Source organism: Lutjanus erythropterus, chromosome 15, assembly GCF_056507025.1.
Source record: "Lutjanus erythropterus isolate fLutEry1 chromosome 15, fLutEry1.hap2, whole genome shotgun sequence".
In the NCBI taxonomy this organism is placed as follows: Eukaryota; Metazoa; Chordata; class Actinopteri; order Lutjaniformes; family Lutjanidae; genus Lutjanus; species Lutjanus erythropterus.
In genome coordinates, this window is record NC_139331.1 from 28,779,995 (window position 1) to 28,798,279 (window position 18,285).

General features: G+C 40.8%; 2 protein-coding genes across 2 annotated transcripts; one reads left to right on the top strand and one right to left on the bottom strand.

The window, feature by feature from the left end:
- Positions 1-813: 813 nt before the first annotated feature.
- On the bottom strand, positions 814-16,918 carry parp1 (poly (ADP-ribose) polymerase 1). Its single transcript, XM_084737668.1, has 23 exons — positions 16,682-16,918; positions 15,199-15,364; positions 13,600-13,715; positions 13,212-13,426; positions 10,163-10,253; positions 9,938-10,054; positions 9,052-9,228; positions 8,297-8,459; positions 8,077-8,217; positions 7,701-7,940; positions 7,513-7,578; positions 7,301-7,433; positions 6,859-7,054; positions 6,627-6,755; positions 5,848-5,931; positions 5,467-5,589; positions 5,248-5,376; positions 5,027-5,125; positions 4,771-4,923; positions 3,817-3,944; positions 3,652-3,713; positions 3,170-3,284; positions 814-1,302 (listed from the first exon to the last, which is right to left on the bottom strand). Exons 1-23 carry the CDS (start codon positions 16,802-16,804, stop codon positions 1,221-1,223), a joined length of 3,048 nt encoding a protein of 1,015 aa, XP_084593794.1. The 5' UTR covers positions 16,805-16,918; the 3' UTR covers positions 814-1,220.
- adorb1a (adenosine receptor B1a) lies at positions 11,697-13,119 on the top strand. The gene has a single exon (XM_084737657.1). It carries the CDS (start codon positions 11,697-11,699, stop codon positions 12,774-12,776), a length of 1,080 nt encoding a protein of 359 aa, XP_084593783.1. The 3' UTR covers positions 12,777-13,119.
- Positions 16,919-18,285: the final 1,367 nt, after the last annotated feature.

Sequence of the window (18,285 nt, forward strand, 5' to 3'; positions counted from 1 at the left end):
AACATTAAATTTCTCTCATCCGCTGCTTTGTTCTTGCCAACATCGCTCCCTCACTTCATTCACTCTTTACCTCTCTCTCATTCGCTGAGCCGCAGAGGAAGGGCCGACTTTTGAGTGTGATGTTTACAAAAAGCAATCGATAAATCTGCCATATTCTGCCTTTAAATATTTTCCTTCAGGTTCAAGTTGGATTTACCTGCAGTTATGCACAGCAACAGAAAACAATGACCAATTTATAAATGGCTTCAATGAAAACCAACCCTCTTTCAAATGGGAAATTAGGTTAGTAAATACTTCTATTTCTGTGTATACCAGCAGGATGATTCAATGTCCTATAAGATCCAACTTTAAGTAAAAGCTACCATCCTGCTAAAAAAAAAAAAAAAACTTTCATATGTAAATTTACATTTACTGAAAACTCCAAAAATGAAATTGGATCCAACCAGAAATAAAACGATTAAAAGAAAAAAAAAATCACACGTGAAATTTTCAGAACTTTTTGTTTTATTTTTATTCGAGGTAAGCGAGAAAAAACACTAAAAAGGATACCACATACCATGGCAGTCGTTTCTTTTACAGAATACTTCACGTCAACACTAACAACATTGCTTCTTTTGTCATTTTCAGGAAGGAAGACAGCTTGAGAGACAAACAACAAAACAAATATATACATGTCAAACCTTATCTTTGAACTCAACGGTCTACAAAATGTCCATCTTAGTAGCTTTTTTTTTTTTTTTTTTTTCTTTACTGAGGAATCCTAGCAAAATAGGAACTTTGCTTTTTGTCTCTTTCTGTCTGTCTGGTTGTTTGAAAAAATGCAGTACTATGCCTTATTAACTACAGGTTTATTAAAGAATGAAGAAATAAGATCCTTCTAAAAATCCAAGACCATTTCTGATGTTGATTTCTAAACCAAAACCTTTCTATGTACTGTATTATGTGCCGTTCTTCAACCACTATATTGCTCTGTCTGTCTTATGAGCAACTCTTACAGTAAGTAGGTATGTAAGTACCTAATGCATTACTAAGGAAGGCTGCCAGCTAGTAAACCTGATGAAAAAGCAATAAAGTGACAAGAGGTTTCCAATGACCATTGTAAAGCGTGGATTAGCATCGCTCCTTTGCCAAACATCTTCTGTTGCAGAGAATGAAGCCGAGGCGTTTGGAGGCAACAGTGGTCTTTGTTTTCACTGAAGAGGGTTCGGAGACGGCCCCTCTCACCACAGGGACGTCTGGTAGTTAAACTTGATCTTCAGGAGATACTTCAAGTTTATCTGCGCTACATCGTAGACGATGTATCTGGAGGAGCGGCGGTTAAGGAAAGCAAAGACTGTACATGCAGAGCAACACAGCGAAATAAGAGCAAAGTTAACGCAAATGAGGGGGGAGCAGAAACGGATGATCTAAGGCGAGAGATCATGAAGTGACAGCTGACGTGTAACGCCGTCATCAAAACAAAGCAGAGTCGTGTACAGTTCAAGTATTCCATGCACATTACAGTCTGCTATCAGTAACATGTTGTTGTAGAATAATTTTTTACTAATTAATAAAACAGAAAAACACATTGGGTAATGATGCAGATTTCAGAACATGACTGGTATTTAAAGGAAAGCGAGGTGGCATTATCCCATATGTTATGTAAGGTTTAATGTACAGTAAGCGGGTCGTTTTTGTGGAATTAATCCCCACAGGACGATGCAGGATCTCGACGCAAAAACAAAGAGATCTTGAATCTTATTACATGGTTACTAACCACACATTTATGTGACACAAAATATTAATTTTAAAATTATTTTACAGCTTTATTTTGCAATAATGACCTGTTCACTGTGCATTATCCCGCTTATTACATGGTTATGTACAAATAAATAAATCATTTGACATAAAATATTAATTCTGAAATAATCTTAGTGTTTTAACAATGATTTTATTGTTCCTCCAGAGTCTATGATCAGAACTGTGTCCATAGCAACGGTCCGTTCATCATAGTAACAGTCTGCTATACTAACAGACCTTAGAATGATGCCATTGACCAATCAGAATAAAGTATTAAACAAAGCCATGTAATTAAAGATATTAACACTAGCCAGGAAAGGTTCTCTCTCAAAATGCCAAATACCTGTCCCGCTCGCCAGAAAAAAAATCGACGTTTTCAAAAAAACATAAAACCCGACGAGCAGACCGACAGCCGAACTGACAAAAGCTCAGCTGAAAAACATTAAAAGAACTCCTCGCCAAGTGAAACTTGCAAATATGATGCAGCGCTGCACATAAGACAGGTTATGACCGACCCAAACGTGTTCTCTGCTTCCAAACCCTCTCAAATGAGTGTTAAAAACCGTCTAAACTTCAGTGGCACTTGAAGCAAAAGCGCTCTGTGTTAGAACAACTGCAGCACCAAACAGAGGTTTCAATTCCTGTTTTCATTTGTGTCCTATTTTAAACTCAACAGTCAGTGGCTACAACTAGTGCTCAGTGAGCCGATCATCTACGTGTCTGTTTATGCCAGAGTAGCTAATTTCATAAAATTATGAAACACAGTGCCTCAAAGTAATCTACCTCATGGTGAGAGGGTTAGAAAAGAACTCTTCTCTTTACTTGCTGCTAGTGGGAAAGCAGTTATTAGGTAATAAAACGTTTGTGATACAGAAACTAAAAATATAAGAACCCAAATGAGGACAAAGATGTGAAAAACGGATCATTTACAGATCCTATAGGACGACAACAATGACAAAAACTTAAGTAAATAGATGTAAAGCGATAAGATTGTGACTGTAAGCATAAAATCCAGGGACCCCAACAGTAATGTCATTTTATTTTTATCATTATTATCTTCTACTATGTAAATGAGAAAATGCAATAAAAAGGAAATGTCAAAAAGAAGAGATAAGCTATGCTGAGCACGACCAAAAACATCCCACAGACGCGAAACATCTATCAAAGGTCAAGCTAAGATTAAAATCAAAAGCACAGCAATTAAGTTCAATCTTTAAAAATTGAATTCAGTCAGTTTATTAAATATCAAGAACAACATGTACTGACTTTGACTCTGTGCTTTATACAAATGATTAAATAATGAATTATGAGGCAAAGTAGGAAAACCGTGGGGTCATTTGGAAAAACGATAACAAGATTCATAAACCAGGTGGTCGGTGTTAAAGGATACTCGTTGTACAGTAGACTTGTGTCATCAATGTTAGTGTGGGTTCCTTTTCCCAGAGGCACTTGCACCCCGTCTAATGTGACAGCAGCATTTGGATCAGGAGCCGTTCTACCCAAACCTGCAAGACGAAAGAAAAAAAAAAAAAGTTTATGAATGAATGTTAGAAGCAGAACACAAACCAAACTTCTATATATTATTAACAAGAGGCACCGCAGCCGTAAGAGAGGCAGAGTATTCAACTAAACAAGTTACACAAATCAGGTGGATAAAAAACTGTTAATGTCAAATTAATTCTTCTAACAGCTCATGGATGGTATGTGTATGAACTCTACTCTATTTAAGGCTGCAACAGTACGAGATTTTTATGACATGATAACCATCTCAGAAAAGATTGAAGTTTCACTGTATCACAGTTTTTGGTGTCACACATTTTAAACAAATTATAATTCCATTTAAATTTTTACAAAACAATCAAGGTTTCTCACCTTTAACACTGTGCTTGCCCTTGGGGAGTTTTGTGATGTGGGAGGCCTTCTTCAATTCATGCCTGCATAAAAAAAAAAACAAGACATGTTAATATACATTATCATCGCATATTTTTAAAGCATAGGAAAAGTTTTCAAAATTTTCAAAGTCAGATGGTCACTTACATGTTGCCGAGGGCGACCTCGGCCAGCAGGAGGAGGCCTACAGGGTCCGACTGGGAGGTGTGACAGTAGTTTGCGCTCTTGGACACCATGTCGGCGAAGTACACTCCTTTGCCGAACATGTAACCAGTCTAGAGAAAACGAAGCACAACGGCAAAATAATACAGGGTGAGTGAATTAGGTCTGGGTATCATTCAAACATATTGGATACCGTTAACAGCACAGATACCTCGATTTTGGATACCGTTTCCTGAATGATGCTTCTTTTCGATACCGATTTTATAAAATCCATTTTAACAAAAAGAAAATTGCATTACTTATTACGGTACAATTACTCACTTTAAAGGAAGAAGCTGTTTAAAGACCTGGGAGCAGCTGGAAAAACTGTTTTCACTCTGAGCACTTTAACTGGATAACTGGACTAAAATGAAGAAACTAATGAGTATCTGTACAGAATTAGACTATATAATAAATATGAATACCTCAAACTCCTTAGGTATTGGAATTTGGTACTGAATAACAAGGATTTTTTTAAGGACTGAACAGGAGGAAAACCAGCTAAAATCATTATAGAATAAGGGTGTTTAGGAAAGCGAAGGTATTTCAGGTTCCATCACTGTCACATTTTAAGTGAATACAATATTTTTGCAAACTTTATTGATCTCCATTATATAAAGCTTATTAAGTTCTATTCTGTAAGACATATTTTGCACAGACAGCTTTTTCTGTGAAGGGAGCTGTATTCAGTTTCCCCTCTTTTTATCTCACCGTCCCACTCTTTTATTTTCATAAAAGCCCTTCTAGGGACGAGTGGCGCAAAGAAGCATTCACTACATGAACTATGATGCTTTCACTGGATCAGCCCGACAATGTATACTGTATCTGTCCCTATCAGATAAATAACAAATGCATTAGATGGAGGTGCGGCTTTTTGCTTCACAGCAAACAAAAACTCACCACTGGAGCCTCTGGTGGGGCAATGCGAAGACCCTGAGACAAGATACCAGCGTAGTTGGTGGCGCGAGAACCGTGCCACAGTAGCTGCCGATTGTGTAGCTCCTCGAAGGGGCGGTACCGCTGGCGCTCTCCCTCGCGATTAATTTTGAAGATCTAAAAGACGAGAGAAGGTCACAAAAAACAGTGAGGTGGTGGACAATAAAGGTACACAGGAGAACTGACATAAAGTGAAACTGCTTCTCCCAAAACGACTTACTTCTTGCACTTCCAGTGTGTAAGTGTTGTGTGTAGCAGCGTGGGTGTTCTTAACGTATTGCATAATGACATCAGCCTCTTCTGAAGTCTTGTCAACAACCTGTGAAACAATAAATACAAAGCATGCCGTGATCTTTTCATGCGTAATCTCTTCATAAAACGACCACACTGAGCGTTATCCTTACAGGACAATGGAGGAAAAAATAGTCCAGGACTCCTCACCTCAATCTTGGTTTTGAGTTTCTCATAGTTAATGTCGATGGGATCGTTCTCGTTGTCCTGGGCTCCTCCTCTCAGCAGGCTGTACGCAACTTCGATATCCAACAGGTTGTCCAGCATCTGAACTTTAGCCTGAAGGGTGACGTGTGTGAATGTAACAATGAGATCCGTTCATAAAATGAGGAAACGCTGTAGATCAGGATGCAGAGTTTGTGTCCTTACCTGAATGTAGTCCAGGTTGTTGAGCAGTGGAGGTTTCTTCATACCAAAGTCATGAGGGATCAGGGTGTAGAAACGATTGGAGAGATCCAGGATCTGGGCCTCAGGCAGACAATCTGATACAGCCTGTGATAAAAAAAAAAAAAGACCAATATAGTCAAAGTTAGTAATAAAAATATCTTGTTCACTGCAGATATCTGGTCCAGCTACTGGTGGTAATGTCACAAGTTCATCACAAGGGTCTAACTGAATTACAGGGACAGAGGAAGAGGAAGAGCGTGTGTTAAAGTAAATCGCATTGCACCACAGAGTCCTCCAACATGGAATGACTGCAGAAAGGTGAACAGCGACACAAACCTCCCAGAGGGCTGTTTGGTTACTGACCTGCTGTACTTCAGTGAGGAGAGCGTAGGCACTCTGGATCTGCCTCTTACTCAGCTTTCCGAGGGGCATCTTCTGGAGGTCGATCTAAAGAAAAGAAAAGGACAGATACGTTTTATGTATGTGCTTCCTTCCAAAAAAAAAACAAAAAAAACAGGAGTGCGCCGATCAGGAAATCTGGGGTTGATCAAGAACTGCTGGAAGCAATATCAGCTGATACTGATCATCACTCAGGGGATCGACTTGAAGACTTCTAGCTATCGTGTGGCATTATCTATCTATTTGAACTATGCTTAAAAACATTGTACATTGAGTTTATGTAAGAAACAACTTGAAAATGATCACAGAAGTAGTACTAGTAGTAGTTTTTTTTGCAGTAGAAATTGTTAAAATTTGTCTAAATATTGTTATCATTTAAGCATCTAATCTAAAGAAAAATGTTTTCATCCTTCAAATGTGGAGATTTCCTGATATTCTTTGTTTATTATCATATTAAACTGAATATCTTTGGATTTTGGACCTTGGACTCGGACATTTTTCACTATATTCTTACATTTTATAGATGTCGCAGCCCTAGATTAAACATGACAATTAACTTTAGAAACACTGGAGTGCAAAGTCACATAAATTATCAAAGTTTAGTTCTTGGTATCAAATTGTAAAAAACAGATTTTCAACAACACCTCCCACATTGCCATAGGATGTGATGTGATGCAGGCTGCAGCGAACTAGATCTGTCTAATGTTGTTTCTCTTTTACATGTACACAGCCACAAGTCTGACCTCAAACTCCACCATGGCCTTCTTCATGCTCTCTACATCAAAGATGGTCTTGATCAGCTCCTGGATGGGTTTGGCCAGCTTAGACTTGGTGCCAGCGGAGGCCGTCAGCTTCTTCACTGCTTCCTCGTCCTGCCAAGAAACATTGACACCACAGAGAAGAACAGAATCCAGTCAGATACAGAAAACACACCGTACGATGTCTCCTTTACAGTTTAGTGTGTGTTGTGTGTACCTGTCCGTAGTCAATCTCCAGTGGGTAGAACTTATTGGGATATTTGGTGAAATTGGAGGAGCCCCAGTTGTTGCCCGTCTTCTCTTTGTAGACGCCCAGGAAGTTGTCCATGGCAGAGTTCTTGTCGTGAAACTTGTCCAGCTTGTTGCCTCCGATGGTGGTGCCCACTCTGCCCCACGACCTGAACACCCAGTACCTGCACATACATGAAAGAGGAGCTGTGTTTGAGATACAGAAGTCAGCAGCCTGTTTTGCAGCTGCTGGCTGAGGGGATCTACTGGACCAATTCCAAAACCTTTTGTACATGTTAGTCACGCAGACCCCAAATTGTGTTAAAAAGTAGGGCGCAGGTTTAAAAATACCAGGATTACCCTTTAATACCCTCTGCACTACAAAAAAAAAAAAAAAAAGACGTGAAGCATTTTTCTGCAGCAGCACTGACCGCTTCTGTACATCGTCCTCCAGCAGCTGCAGCTTATAATAGGAGTTGGTTCCTCTGACGATGTCCACAAGACCCAGTGTAGCGCTGTACATCTTCCCACTCTGCTCCAGGACATGAGCGCTGTTCTCCAGACCTAAGAAAACCAAAATCATCAGTCAGAGCTTAAAAAAAATGGACAGAAAAAAAAATCACTGCAGGGTACCCATGACTACCTGAATCTGGATCCACAGCAGCTCCTCCTTTCACTGTGAGTTTCATCTTCTTGGCTTTGCTTCCGCCTGTAAAGCACAATGGTCAAAAGCTATAACACAGGTCGAGATGAATCTCCAGTCTAAAACATGACCTAACATTTACACAAACATCTTATTATGCATTAATAAGAGCAACAAATCCGCTTTACCTTCCTCCTCCTTCACCCTGCCTGTGCTCTTGGCAGCCAGCGCTCCAGACTTGGAGGCCACAGACGGAGCTGGAGCCTCCACTTTGACCTCTGCGCCCCAGGGAGAGATGGCGTGCAGGGAGACCAGCTCCTGGAGGGCTTTACCCGACGACTTGATGTCTGTGAGGAAATCCTCAGAGACCACACGTACGCCGGCTTCCCTCACTTCCTCCATTTTCTTACTCATTTTCTCCACTTCCTCTGCACATATATTATATAACATGTTATGAAAAAAGACATTCCTAAATTTGATTCAATAAGCATTAAAAAAAAGGAACCGAAGGTACAGACTGGCCTGCATACTGATAATTCTTCATTTCTTTGATTGGTTACTTACTCTTGGTGCTGAGGCAGATAGAGGCCTTAGTGGCCGTGCCGGTAATCTTTCCGCCCAGCTCCTCCACAGCAGCCTTTAGATCATCCTTGTTCTTGGTCAGTTTGCCCACAGCCAACAGTTTCATACCGGTAAGAGGTTTGTCTGCGGGCACAGATATCTCAAAATTATAACACTGAAAAAACATCACTGTGTGGATGTATTTTCAGGTTTCTTCGCCGACCTGCGGGTGCTCCCTCTGGCAGTCGCTCCTTCGGGGCACTGGATGCACTCGCCAAGGGTTCTGCTTTAGCTGCGGTCAAGGTTTGGGTGGGAGCCTCCTTCGGGTAAACCCTGTCCTGTCGCTTGAACTTGAATTTTTTCAGGAAGGGAACTTCGTGGAATTCCTAAAATCCAAGTAGTAAAATAAAACGTAGCATTTTGATTTCATTTGCAGGTTGGTGCTCCACAGATTAGAGGAGAATAAAAATGCTATATGCAAAAATAAAAATGTTATCAAGCGCATTCCTGTTTCTTTAAGAATGTATTTATTTGTATATTTGTTGAAGTGGTAACTGTTGGGAGGTGAATGATTAATGATTTGCTCTGAACTTTGCATTTCAGTAGTTAGTTATATTCTATATTTTATGCTGACTGACTTTTCCAACATTTAGTTTTGAACTGTTGGTAATGGGGAAAAAAATTACGTTCGAACCAATATCTAATAAATATTTCTTTCAGGCCTGCTTGAGGTAATTTCAGGCTGTTTTATGCATGAAAAATCTGAAGAATCCATTTCGGTCTGCATATTAAGTATCTAAATGTTGTAGATGCATATTTAAGGAATTAAAAATATTGTTTGAGGTACCACTGGGCTCTATCCTAACCCTTTATTATTTTTTGTATAGATACTCTATTTTCATCCACTGCCTGGTGATTCCATATGGAGATTTATACTACATGGAGAACCAAACGGAGCCCTGAAATGAGGTGACCTACCTTGGGGATGACCCAGTCTTTGCGTACGGGCGTTGCGGTTTTGAACACGCACTTCGTCCAGGCTGAGATGTCTCCTGTGCAGTAATAAGCATCGCCCTTGAACACGAGCTGGCCCTTGCACTCCTTGCAGGCCTCGAGAGCACCAAAAGCCATGCCGTCAGCCAGGCTGTCCACCACCTGTCAATAAAACAACACATACTGCTTTTTAAAGACGCAATACTTAGCAACTGCGCACGCAAAAATAAGTACAGCAGTCCAAACAGCGGGTTGGAGTCACAGAAGGTATATGAAATAGGTTACAATCCTATTTAATATACAGTCTATGGTTGAAGCAAACTGTTTCCCTTCTCCCCAAATTTGAGGAAGCTCAGGCAGGCTGCAGGAACACTGCAGGAGTGCAAGACGCCTGCAACATCATAAATTGATCAGCTGTTCATAACTGCCAATGTAAAGTTAAGCCTTTTGTCCTGAAAACAAAAGCCCACTGGTGACTGCCTGTCTCACTGTCTACCAGATTGCATTAACATTTTGCTCAATTTAACTTTTAAGAATATCTACTTCTTCTACAAGATTATTAATGATTTCTTACCCTCGTAAACAGACACTATCTCATTTAGCAACATTCGGCATTAACTTGAAATCTGTACTGTCCGTGAAACGGGCAAAATAAAACAGTTATTCTGCACACAAATGGAAATTTCAAGGGGAGCGTGGCAGCGTTGACATAGGAGAAGCGAGCATTTCAACTTCGCATATTTCTTTCATCTTTCATCTGACATACTGTGCTCCTTCTATGATTATTACAGTAAATAAACTACAGATTTCTCCTTTAAATGCTAATTAAGTTTTAATACAGCAGGGGTGAAATAAGATGAGTTTCTCTTACGTTCGATTCTCCAGAGGGAACCTCCTGGCCATTTGCAATCAGCAGCTCCTTCATATCGTTGGTGGAACAAAACTTCCTCAGCTTGTCCTTGATTCCCCAAATCAGCTGGCTTTGGTTCTGCAGATGCACAAGAAGAGAAACTTAAACTTCACTTAAAAACATGGCCACCGAACATAATGTCACATATATTCCGACATAAGAACTGAAATGATTCTAAACAGGTACCTTCAACTGCTCCTCCAGCTTCTTCTTCTCGTCCTCTTCCTCCTTCTTCATTTTCTTTGAGACTCCATCGACGTCGTCACCTTTACGTTTCCTGTAAGAGCAAACACGAGTTCAAAATAGTTTTCTTCCAAAGTTCTGTTGTTTTCTTAATAATTCAGAACAAATCACAGGATGAAAAACATCCACATTAACGTCCTAATGAGGCCAAAAGGGACGCTGGAAAATAGCCAAGATTTGGAACAAACAACTTGAATCTGACACCTTTATTCATTAGACAAATTCATTAGGGCCCCATCGGTTAAGGACACGCGCACACACACAAGCAGGCACATGTCTCCACAATCCCAGGTGTCACTGCTGATATCATCCACCCTGCCCTGACAAGGAACATTTATTAGCCTCCCCATGAGGCCGCACGCGTATCAGTTAATGACCATCCAGGAGCAGTCGGTCTCTGTCCGATCCTTTGGAGCACAACGAAAAAACAAAACAAAACAAAAAAACATCCCTCATCAGACAACCACTGACATCAAGAGGGAAGAGGGGAATTCTACAAAACGGGGTCCTCCAGATGTGTTCAAACAGAAATGTGCATGTGATTTTTAAGGTGAAGACAGATGTTAAGTGTCAGGATGACTGCTGGCAGAATAAAGGTGACCGACCCTCTAGTTTCTTGAATAACTTGAAAAGAACATTTAAAAAGAACCACACTGAAGTAGACTGGTGAGTAATGTTTATGCTTTCTTGCATTTCATCGCCTTGCTTTGCAATTATTGGGATGGTTTGGATTTTTTTCAAGTGGTGTTACGGAAACGCCCCCAGTTAGGAGAGGCAGCGAGGAGTACCAGCACAGAAGCTAACCAGTGTGCTGCTCTGGGCAAGTGTTTGGTTAGAATATTTCCACCACTTTACCTTGCTGTCAGAAAGCCTTTTCCGATGGGAAACCGCCGTTATATGAGCCAAATATCACTCTCTTCAAACCAACCAGTAATTTTACTTTACAGAACACCAGAGTTTCTGGTCTACTGCTGCAAAAAAAATAGATCTAAATTGTTTTTGCAGTCAAGAAATCCTCTGAAAAGCAAACAGTATCTTGGCGTCTTCTTGACTCATTCTTTCTCGTCCATCAGAGGGTCGTAATGTTTTATCTGCCTGTAAAACTAACAGCTATTCAAAATCTTTCATTTCCTCTGCAGTCTACTACTAAATGCTCTATAGGGGTTTTTTAATCCATTATCACTGTTTGTAGATTTTTTATAGGATCTTTTTTTATTGTGCTTTAGTTTGCTTTAGTTTATTAATAGGCACCAATCTACATGAACTCTGTGGCCTCATAATGTGTTTGTTTGTATGTGACTGTGTGTTTTTAAAAGATAACAAGCTGCTCCAACAAATAGCCCCGAGTGGAATTAATTAAGTTGTATTGAACTGAAATTAATTTTGGTCGGCTTCCATGCTGGTACTTTCTGCTTCTTCAAACTGCTTGAAAAGCTTGACTTCTAACTTGAATGTTATTTCTCTCTTTAGGACAAACATGGAGAACACGACTGCACTGTTGAACCTCTACACTTTCCATCAAAACTCATCCCTTTCATTTTCGCCTTTCCAAACTTCTTCCCCTCCTTCCTCCTCCCTACCCTCTCCCTCGCCTCCGCCCGCTGACCTGGTGATTTCCCCTAACGTGGCATACATGGCGGCTGAGCTCGTCATCGCCTTTCTCTCCACCACTGGCAATTTACTGGTCTGTGCTGCCGTGGGCCTCAACCGTAAGTTACGCACCGTCACCAACTACTTCCTGGTCTCGTTAGCGGTCGCCGACATATGCGTGGGTGCGATCGCCATCCCCTGTGCCATCCTGACCGATATCGGTTTACCACGCCACAATCTCTACCTGTGTCTGCTCATGCTGAGCGTTTTAATCATGTTCACCCAGAGCTCCATCTTCAGCCTGCTGGCGGTTGCTGTGGAGCGATACCTGGCTATCTTCATGCCCTTCCGCTACCAGGTCCTGATGACGCCACGCAACGCTGTGCTGGTGATCCTGACCACGTGGCTGCTGGCCTTTCTGATTGGGCTGGTGCCTCTGATGGGCTGGCACAAGACGCCGCCTGATTCAGGCTATTGCTTCTTCGTCCTGGTGGTGGACATGACCTACATGGTCTACTTCAACTTCTTCGCCTGTGTGCTGACCCCCCTGGTGATCATGTTTCTCATCTACGCCCAAATCTTCGTCACGGTCAAGCGGCAGGTGAGGCGCATCGCGTCCGAGCAAAGTGGCAGAGGGGACGGACAGATGAGGGCTGCAGCCAGCATGCGGCGAGAGATGAAGACAGCTACGTCTCTTTTCCTGGTTCTGTTCCTCTTCACCGTCTGCTGGATCCCGCTCCACATCATAAACTGCTTCCTGCTGCTCTGCCCGCACTGCCCTGTGCCGCTGGAGCTGCTGCTCACCGCCATCATCCTGTCGCACGCCAACTCTGCTGTCAACCCCTTCCTGTACGCATACACGATGACAGCTTTCAGAGACACCTTCAAGGCCATTTTCTTGTGCTGCAGGACGGTGGGGAGCAGGGAGGCTTCAAATGACGACAGAGAGGGGGCCGAACGGACCTGACGCAGCGTGTGATCCCAAACACTGTCAATTTGAGAACAATTCACAAAGTCCTAACTTGATTTCCAATTCAATATTGTCTCGACTGGGGATATTTTAGCCAAAATAACGGTTCTGCTTTGATATGAAAGAGATTCTCAGATAACTAATGCTGTAAATTATGCTTTCTGACCTGGGTGTTTTTTTTTCTCTCTATGATATAAGTGGTTTGATTCTACTGAAGTCTCTCTTGTGGCCTGATCTTGCTGCACGAAGAACCACAGGCTGGCGACACGAGACTAACGTGGTTAAACTCCACACATCCGTGGGAAAAGGCACATTTTAACAGACTGAATCGATATCAAATCATTAAAATGAACAGTGATTTGAATGGGGAAAAACAGCCCTATGAGTACAGAGCCCGTGCAGAAGAATATTATCACTTCTTCTTCATCTCACCCCTCAGTTTTGACAGCAGGAAGCCTCTTCTTCAGTTCCTCCTTGTCCTCTGCCCGGAGTGCGTTGAAACCCTTCAGCTGGGCGCCGCTGTATTCGGGCTTGAACACCAGCTCCTCCCTGCGGCTCACGAAACACGCCGTGTGGTACCAGCGGTCGATAAGACCCAGCTGCGGCTTCTCGGGGTCCACGGTTTTCTTGGAGACACGGATCTGATCCTAAGGGAGACGTCAGAGGATCACAGAACCGGTAAAACAATGGAACAGTCAAACTTACATGATATCAAATGTATATGTTATATTGAACACAACGATAGTATTTATATTAGTTACTATAAACTGTTGCATTTGCATGACAGGTTTCCTGTGTGCAAACCAAAGTGGCTGCTAACCTTTTCTATTTTCTGCTCACATCCTTTGCACGTGCTGCGGTTTGACTTGGCATATTCCACCGCAAAGTCGTTCAGGGTCTTCTCTCCTTTACCTCCACTCTTCTGCTCCCCTTTTCCTACAAAAACAAAGTCATCCAGTTTTCATTTCTACGTCAGCCATATATGCAAAATTTCTGAAGATACATATTTACAAGACCAGATACATCACACTGACAGAGACGATTGTCCACATGTCAAAATTTAACATCCAGAAAGCACCAAATAAAATAAAGTTTCGGCTTGTCGCCAGTTAGGTGGCTGGCTCGTAAATAAACCAAATGCAGGCTACAGTTTATCCTGGTCTAAATGACGAAATTGATTTCAGTCCTTGTTTGTAGTTTTTCCAATTTATGTAGTCTGGTGCTGTTATTTAAAATTATTATCTACTGATAATCCATATTTTCTTTTCTCATTAACTTTTTTCCTTGTATACGTCCCATGGACACTCTTTCCACTTGAGTTTCACAGGAAAACAGCTTTGCAGCACATTTTGCTACATGTGGGTTGTGACCCAGCTCTATTTGAACATTTACAAACATTGTCAGTGTTTTAAGAATTTCATTATAAAGCAGCCACCTGAATAAAGGCTTTTTAACTTTTTGCCAGTAGAGTGCATTCCATCTTTTTTGCTTTTGGGTCAGTAAGTAATTTAGAATCAACGTGAAGGCAGGTTTACATAGCTTAGTTTTTTTGTGTATCTACTGAGATTAATATAACCCTCACTCTTCACGGTACAGTGAACACAGCACACGGCCTTTCAGCTCAAAGTGACACCTTCATAATGCTTGTTTTGCCCAACCAACAGCACCAACCTCAAGATTATTAAGAGCAAATAAAAAAATATTAAAATAATAAAAAGGAAAAGCTGCAAATCCTCACATCTGTGAAGCCGCAGTCTCAATCTGTAAATCTGTTCAGTTTACCAGCCAACTGACAGTTAGACTCAAAAGTTAATTTTGGACCACGTCTTTACCACGTGTCGTTGCCAGGAAGCAAATATATGTCAAACCTCTGTGAGAAACTAAAGTTTACAGAGATGTTTAAGAGATGTAATTTATTTTCTGTGAACTTGGTTTGACGGAAAAGGAAAAAAATAACTGAAATTTTCAAACCGGGGGTGACAACAACTTACTTTATTAAATGAATTCGTTCACTGCTTGCTGCTGCACTGTAATGTTGTGTGATGATCTGTGCAGCTGCCCGACGGGGCGTGTTTTAAGTTATGTTTGCCAACTAACCCTCATAAAAATAGATTAAGTCAGCTGCTCAACTAAAGAGGTAAAGGCTGAGATGAGATTAAACCAATTAATTATTTGCTCTATCCTGAACATGTTGTGTGAGGCTGTATGGCCTGCTAACAAGGAGCAACATGTAACAACTGCAGGTCAAAAAATTAGTACAGCAGTCCAATTATCGAGCTGGAGCAACAGACGGTGTATTAAATAGACTTAAATCCTATTTGATACACTGTTTATGGTTGAAGTGAGTCATTTCCTCTCCCCCCCCTCGATGAGAGGAAGCTCAGGCAGGCTGCAGAAACACTGCAGGAGCAGTACTGACCTCCACCGGCTGCTCCTCCACTTTCGATGGCCTTTTTGACCTTCTCCTGGTCCTCCCACCGCAGGTCAGAAAACCCACCGATATCAGCATTGGACTGAGGTGCAGCTCGCTGCCAGAAGCAAGAGAAGTGGTGCCAGTGGGGGACTTTCCCATCGAACATGGGCGACTGCCGGACAAAGAACAAAGTGTGTATGCAGTAAATTTACACAGAATATGGGATGACATAAATGTGAGATGATCCTGCTGTTAGTTTGGACTGTAAACATGTCCAAATTAAAAGCAGCTCACAATAAAGATAATTAATTAGAACATTTTTCATGAATATTCCAGGGTTCGGTAACAAGGATTTCCTGCTTGCCTGGGGCAAGTAAAATGTCATGTAGGGCAAGTAAATCTAGCAACTCACCCTGCCTGACAGGGCAAGTGGTAAAAAAAGAATTAATATGAAATTATTTAGATAATCAATTAATGATTTTAAGACATTTAATGCCTAAACTTCAGATAATTGGACTTTAGACTTTTTTATTAAGACTTTTTGTCACTTTCAGATAAACTCAGAAATAAATTAAGTACTTAAGGACCTGCAGAAACCCTGATGATGACTGTAGGGATTCTTTCATAAAATATTAACAAAATGAGATTTTTGAGACACATAATTATCAGTAATGTGGATATAACGAATACGTGAGTAAAGACAAATAAAATGTCAACTAAAACAGCCTGGTAAGTTCAGGAAATCACGTCATTTTACTGCAACGCAGCCTTCAAAACCAGGAAAAGACCAGACTTATGTTACATCACAATATTAAGATATCTTAACTCTGTCATGATATCTCGTCTCAAATCACAATATGATATAATAGCGGCAATAAGAAACTGTGACATCACTGATTTCATTATTTTCCACTACTTTCCCCTGCTTTGATTTCTTAATAAATTTGATATGTTAAAAAAGTACATATTTATGAGACTAGAAGGCTTGGCATAGTTTGTGTGCAGTCATGTGGTTTAATGCCTGCACTGAGGAGGCTGACTTTGTTTCTTTAGCCTCTTAGTTAATTAATTCTCTGCGGGGCAGCAAACACACTTTACAATTTAGGTAATGATGCTGCTGTGATTTATGGCCTCTGAACCCGGACGATCACTCTACTCACACGTCGTCTGTGAGTCTGTAGTTCTTAAATATATAAACCCTCAACATGCATGAAAAAGTATGAGTGAAGCAGGATGCATCACTAACAGGAGGCTCAACGGCTCTTTGTGAACAAGACTCAACAATGTCAGCCATTTAAATGCTAACGAGGGCCTAACCTAACAGAACTGAAACCACACTATAATATACTTATTCTTGCTGCCCGGTGTGTTAGTCAATAGGCACATAATGGCTGAATAATCCAGCTAATATATAAAGATAGTCCCGGGGCAGTAAGCTAGCTAACGGAGCAGGTTTCTTCAGATGAAGTGTAAGACGTCGCTGCGTTACCTGCACCATGATGGCCATCCTCAGCGAGTCCTTTGCGATGTTTTCTTTGCATTTCTTGCACGACGCGCGGCCGCTTTTGGCGTATTCCGCCTTGTAAAGCTTGTCCTCCTGAGAGTCCGCCATATTTCTTCAATAACGCCGCAAAATAGAAACAGACTGACTGCAGGGCCAACTTTCTAATGATGACGAACAGCCACAACAATCGACGCGCAGGCAGAGAGGCGAAGCCCGCGTGTCTCCACGGCGCCAAAGAGAGACGACACAAGCGAGGAGCTCCCACTCCGTCACTGTTTCAGAAACTTCACCACAAACTATCAGCAGCTATCTAAAATAGATAGATAGATAGATAGATAGATAGATAGATAGATAGATAGATAGATAGATAGATAGATAGATAGATAGATAGATAGATAGATAGATAGATAGATGGAAGTGAATGATGACCAGTTTGCAAATCTAAAAAAGCAACAGAAAAAAAGCACTACCTGCCTCCATACTGCTCGTCTGGTGTAATCCAAGTCTCCTAAAAGCCCCAACCAGACATGCATTGGTACCCTGCACACTCTGTCCTCATCCAACTCAGCATACTTGAAATTCTCTTTGGAGAAGTGAGACTTGGAGGTCTTCTGTCAGAAAGCCCTTCATGGTGATGTTTAGGGGAGGAAAAAAACTCATGGTTTGCCTTTAGAAGAAAGTCCTGCAGGCTAACATCCCATGTGAACTAGAAACTTGGACTTGAGTTTCATAAATATGGACAATTATAGACTTGAGAATCAAAGACTCGACTTGGGAAAGAAATTCTCAGATTCTCAAACAAGAAACAATAACCACACCCTTGACTTTGACTTTCCCTGAAATATTTTTTTAAAGGCTACAGAATAAACTGTTGATCTGAACGAGAAGCTGTTGTTTGAAGGTAGATGCTGATACTTTGTAGTGTAAAAACTATTTGATTTGATAAGATAAGATATTCCTTCATTAGTGCTGCAAAGGGGAAATTTACACTGTTACAGCAGCAAAGTGTATCGCGAAAATACAATGAAGCATCATTAAAAAACATAAAAATAAAATACAAAAATATGAGCAAGAGGAAATATATCTAAAAATATAAACAATGTAAACAGAGGAATCTAAAAAATAAAAACAGGAACAAGGGTAAATTTAAAAATAGGTACATTATATACAATGTAAGGAGACTCAGCAGTTGAATTTACACCATTGTACAGAGGAGTTTTTAGACAACAAATGAATTTAAAAAATAGAGACCAAATTTACAGAAAATATAACTGAAAAATAATATTACTTTGACTATAATATTTTTTTAAGGGAGTGGGATGTTGTGTTGTGAGATTTATAATCAGTATTTCTAAAATCTTGACTACCGCCTTTATGATCAAACCTTGCTTCAAACATTTTTAAATTTCTATATATCTAACTCTTTAAAGATGGCTTCTTGTGTCACGGCCATTAGACACCAGATGAGTTGATATATTTGTCTCAGAAAATATCTAAGACGAGCCCATTTTTCCATCAGATTTACGAGTGACTCATCTGTCATAATAGACGATCGTGGAGTCGGCCGTAGAATACGCGCGCGAGTCGCA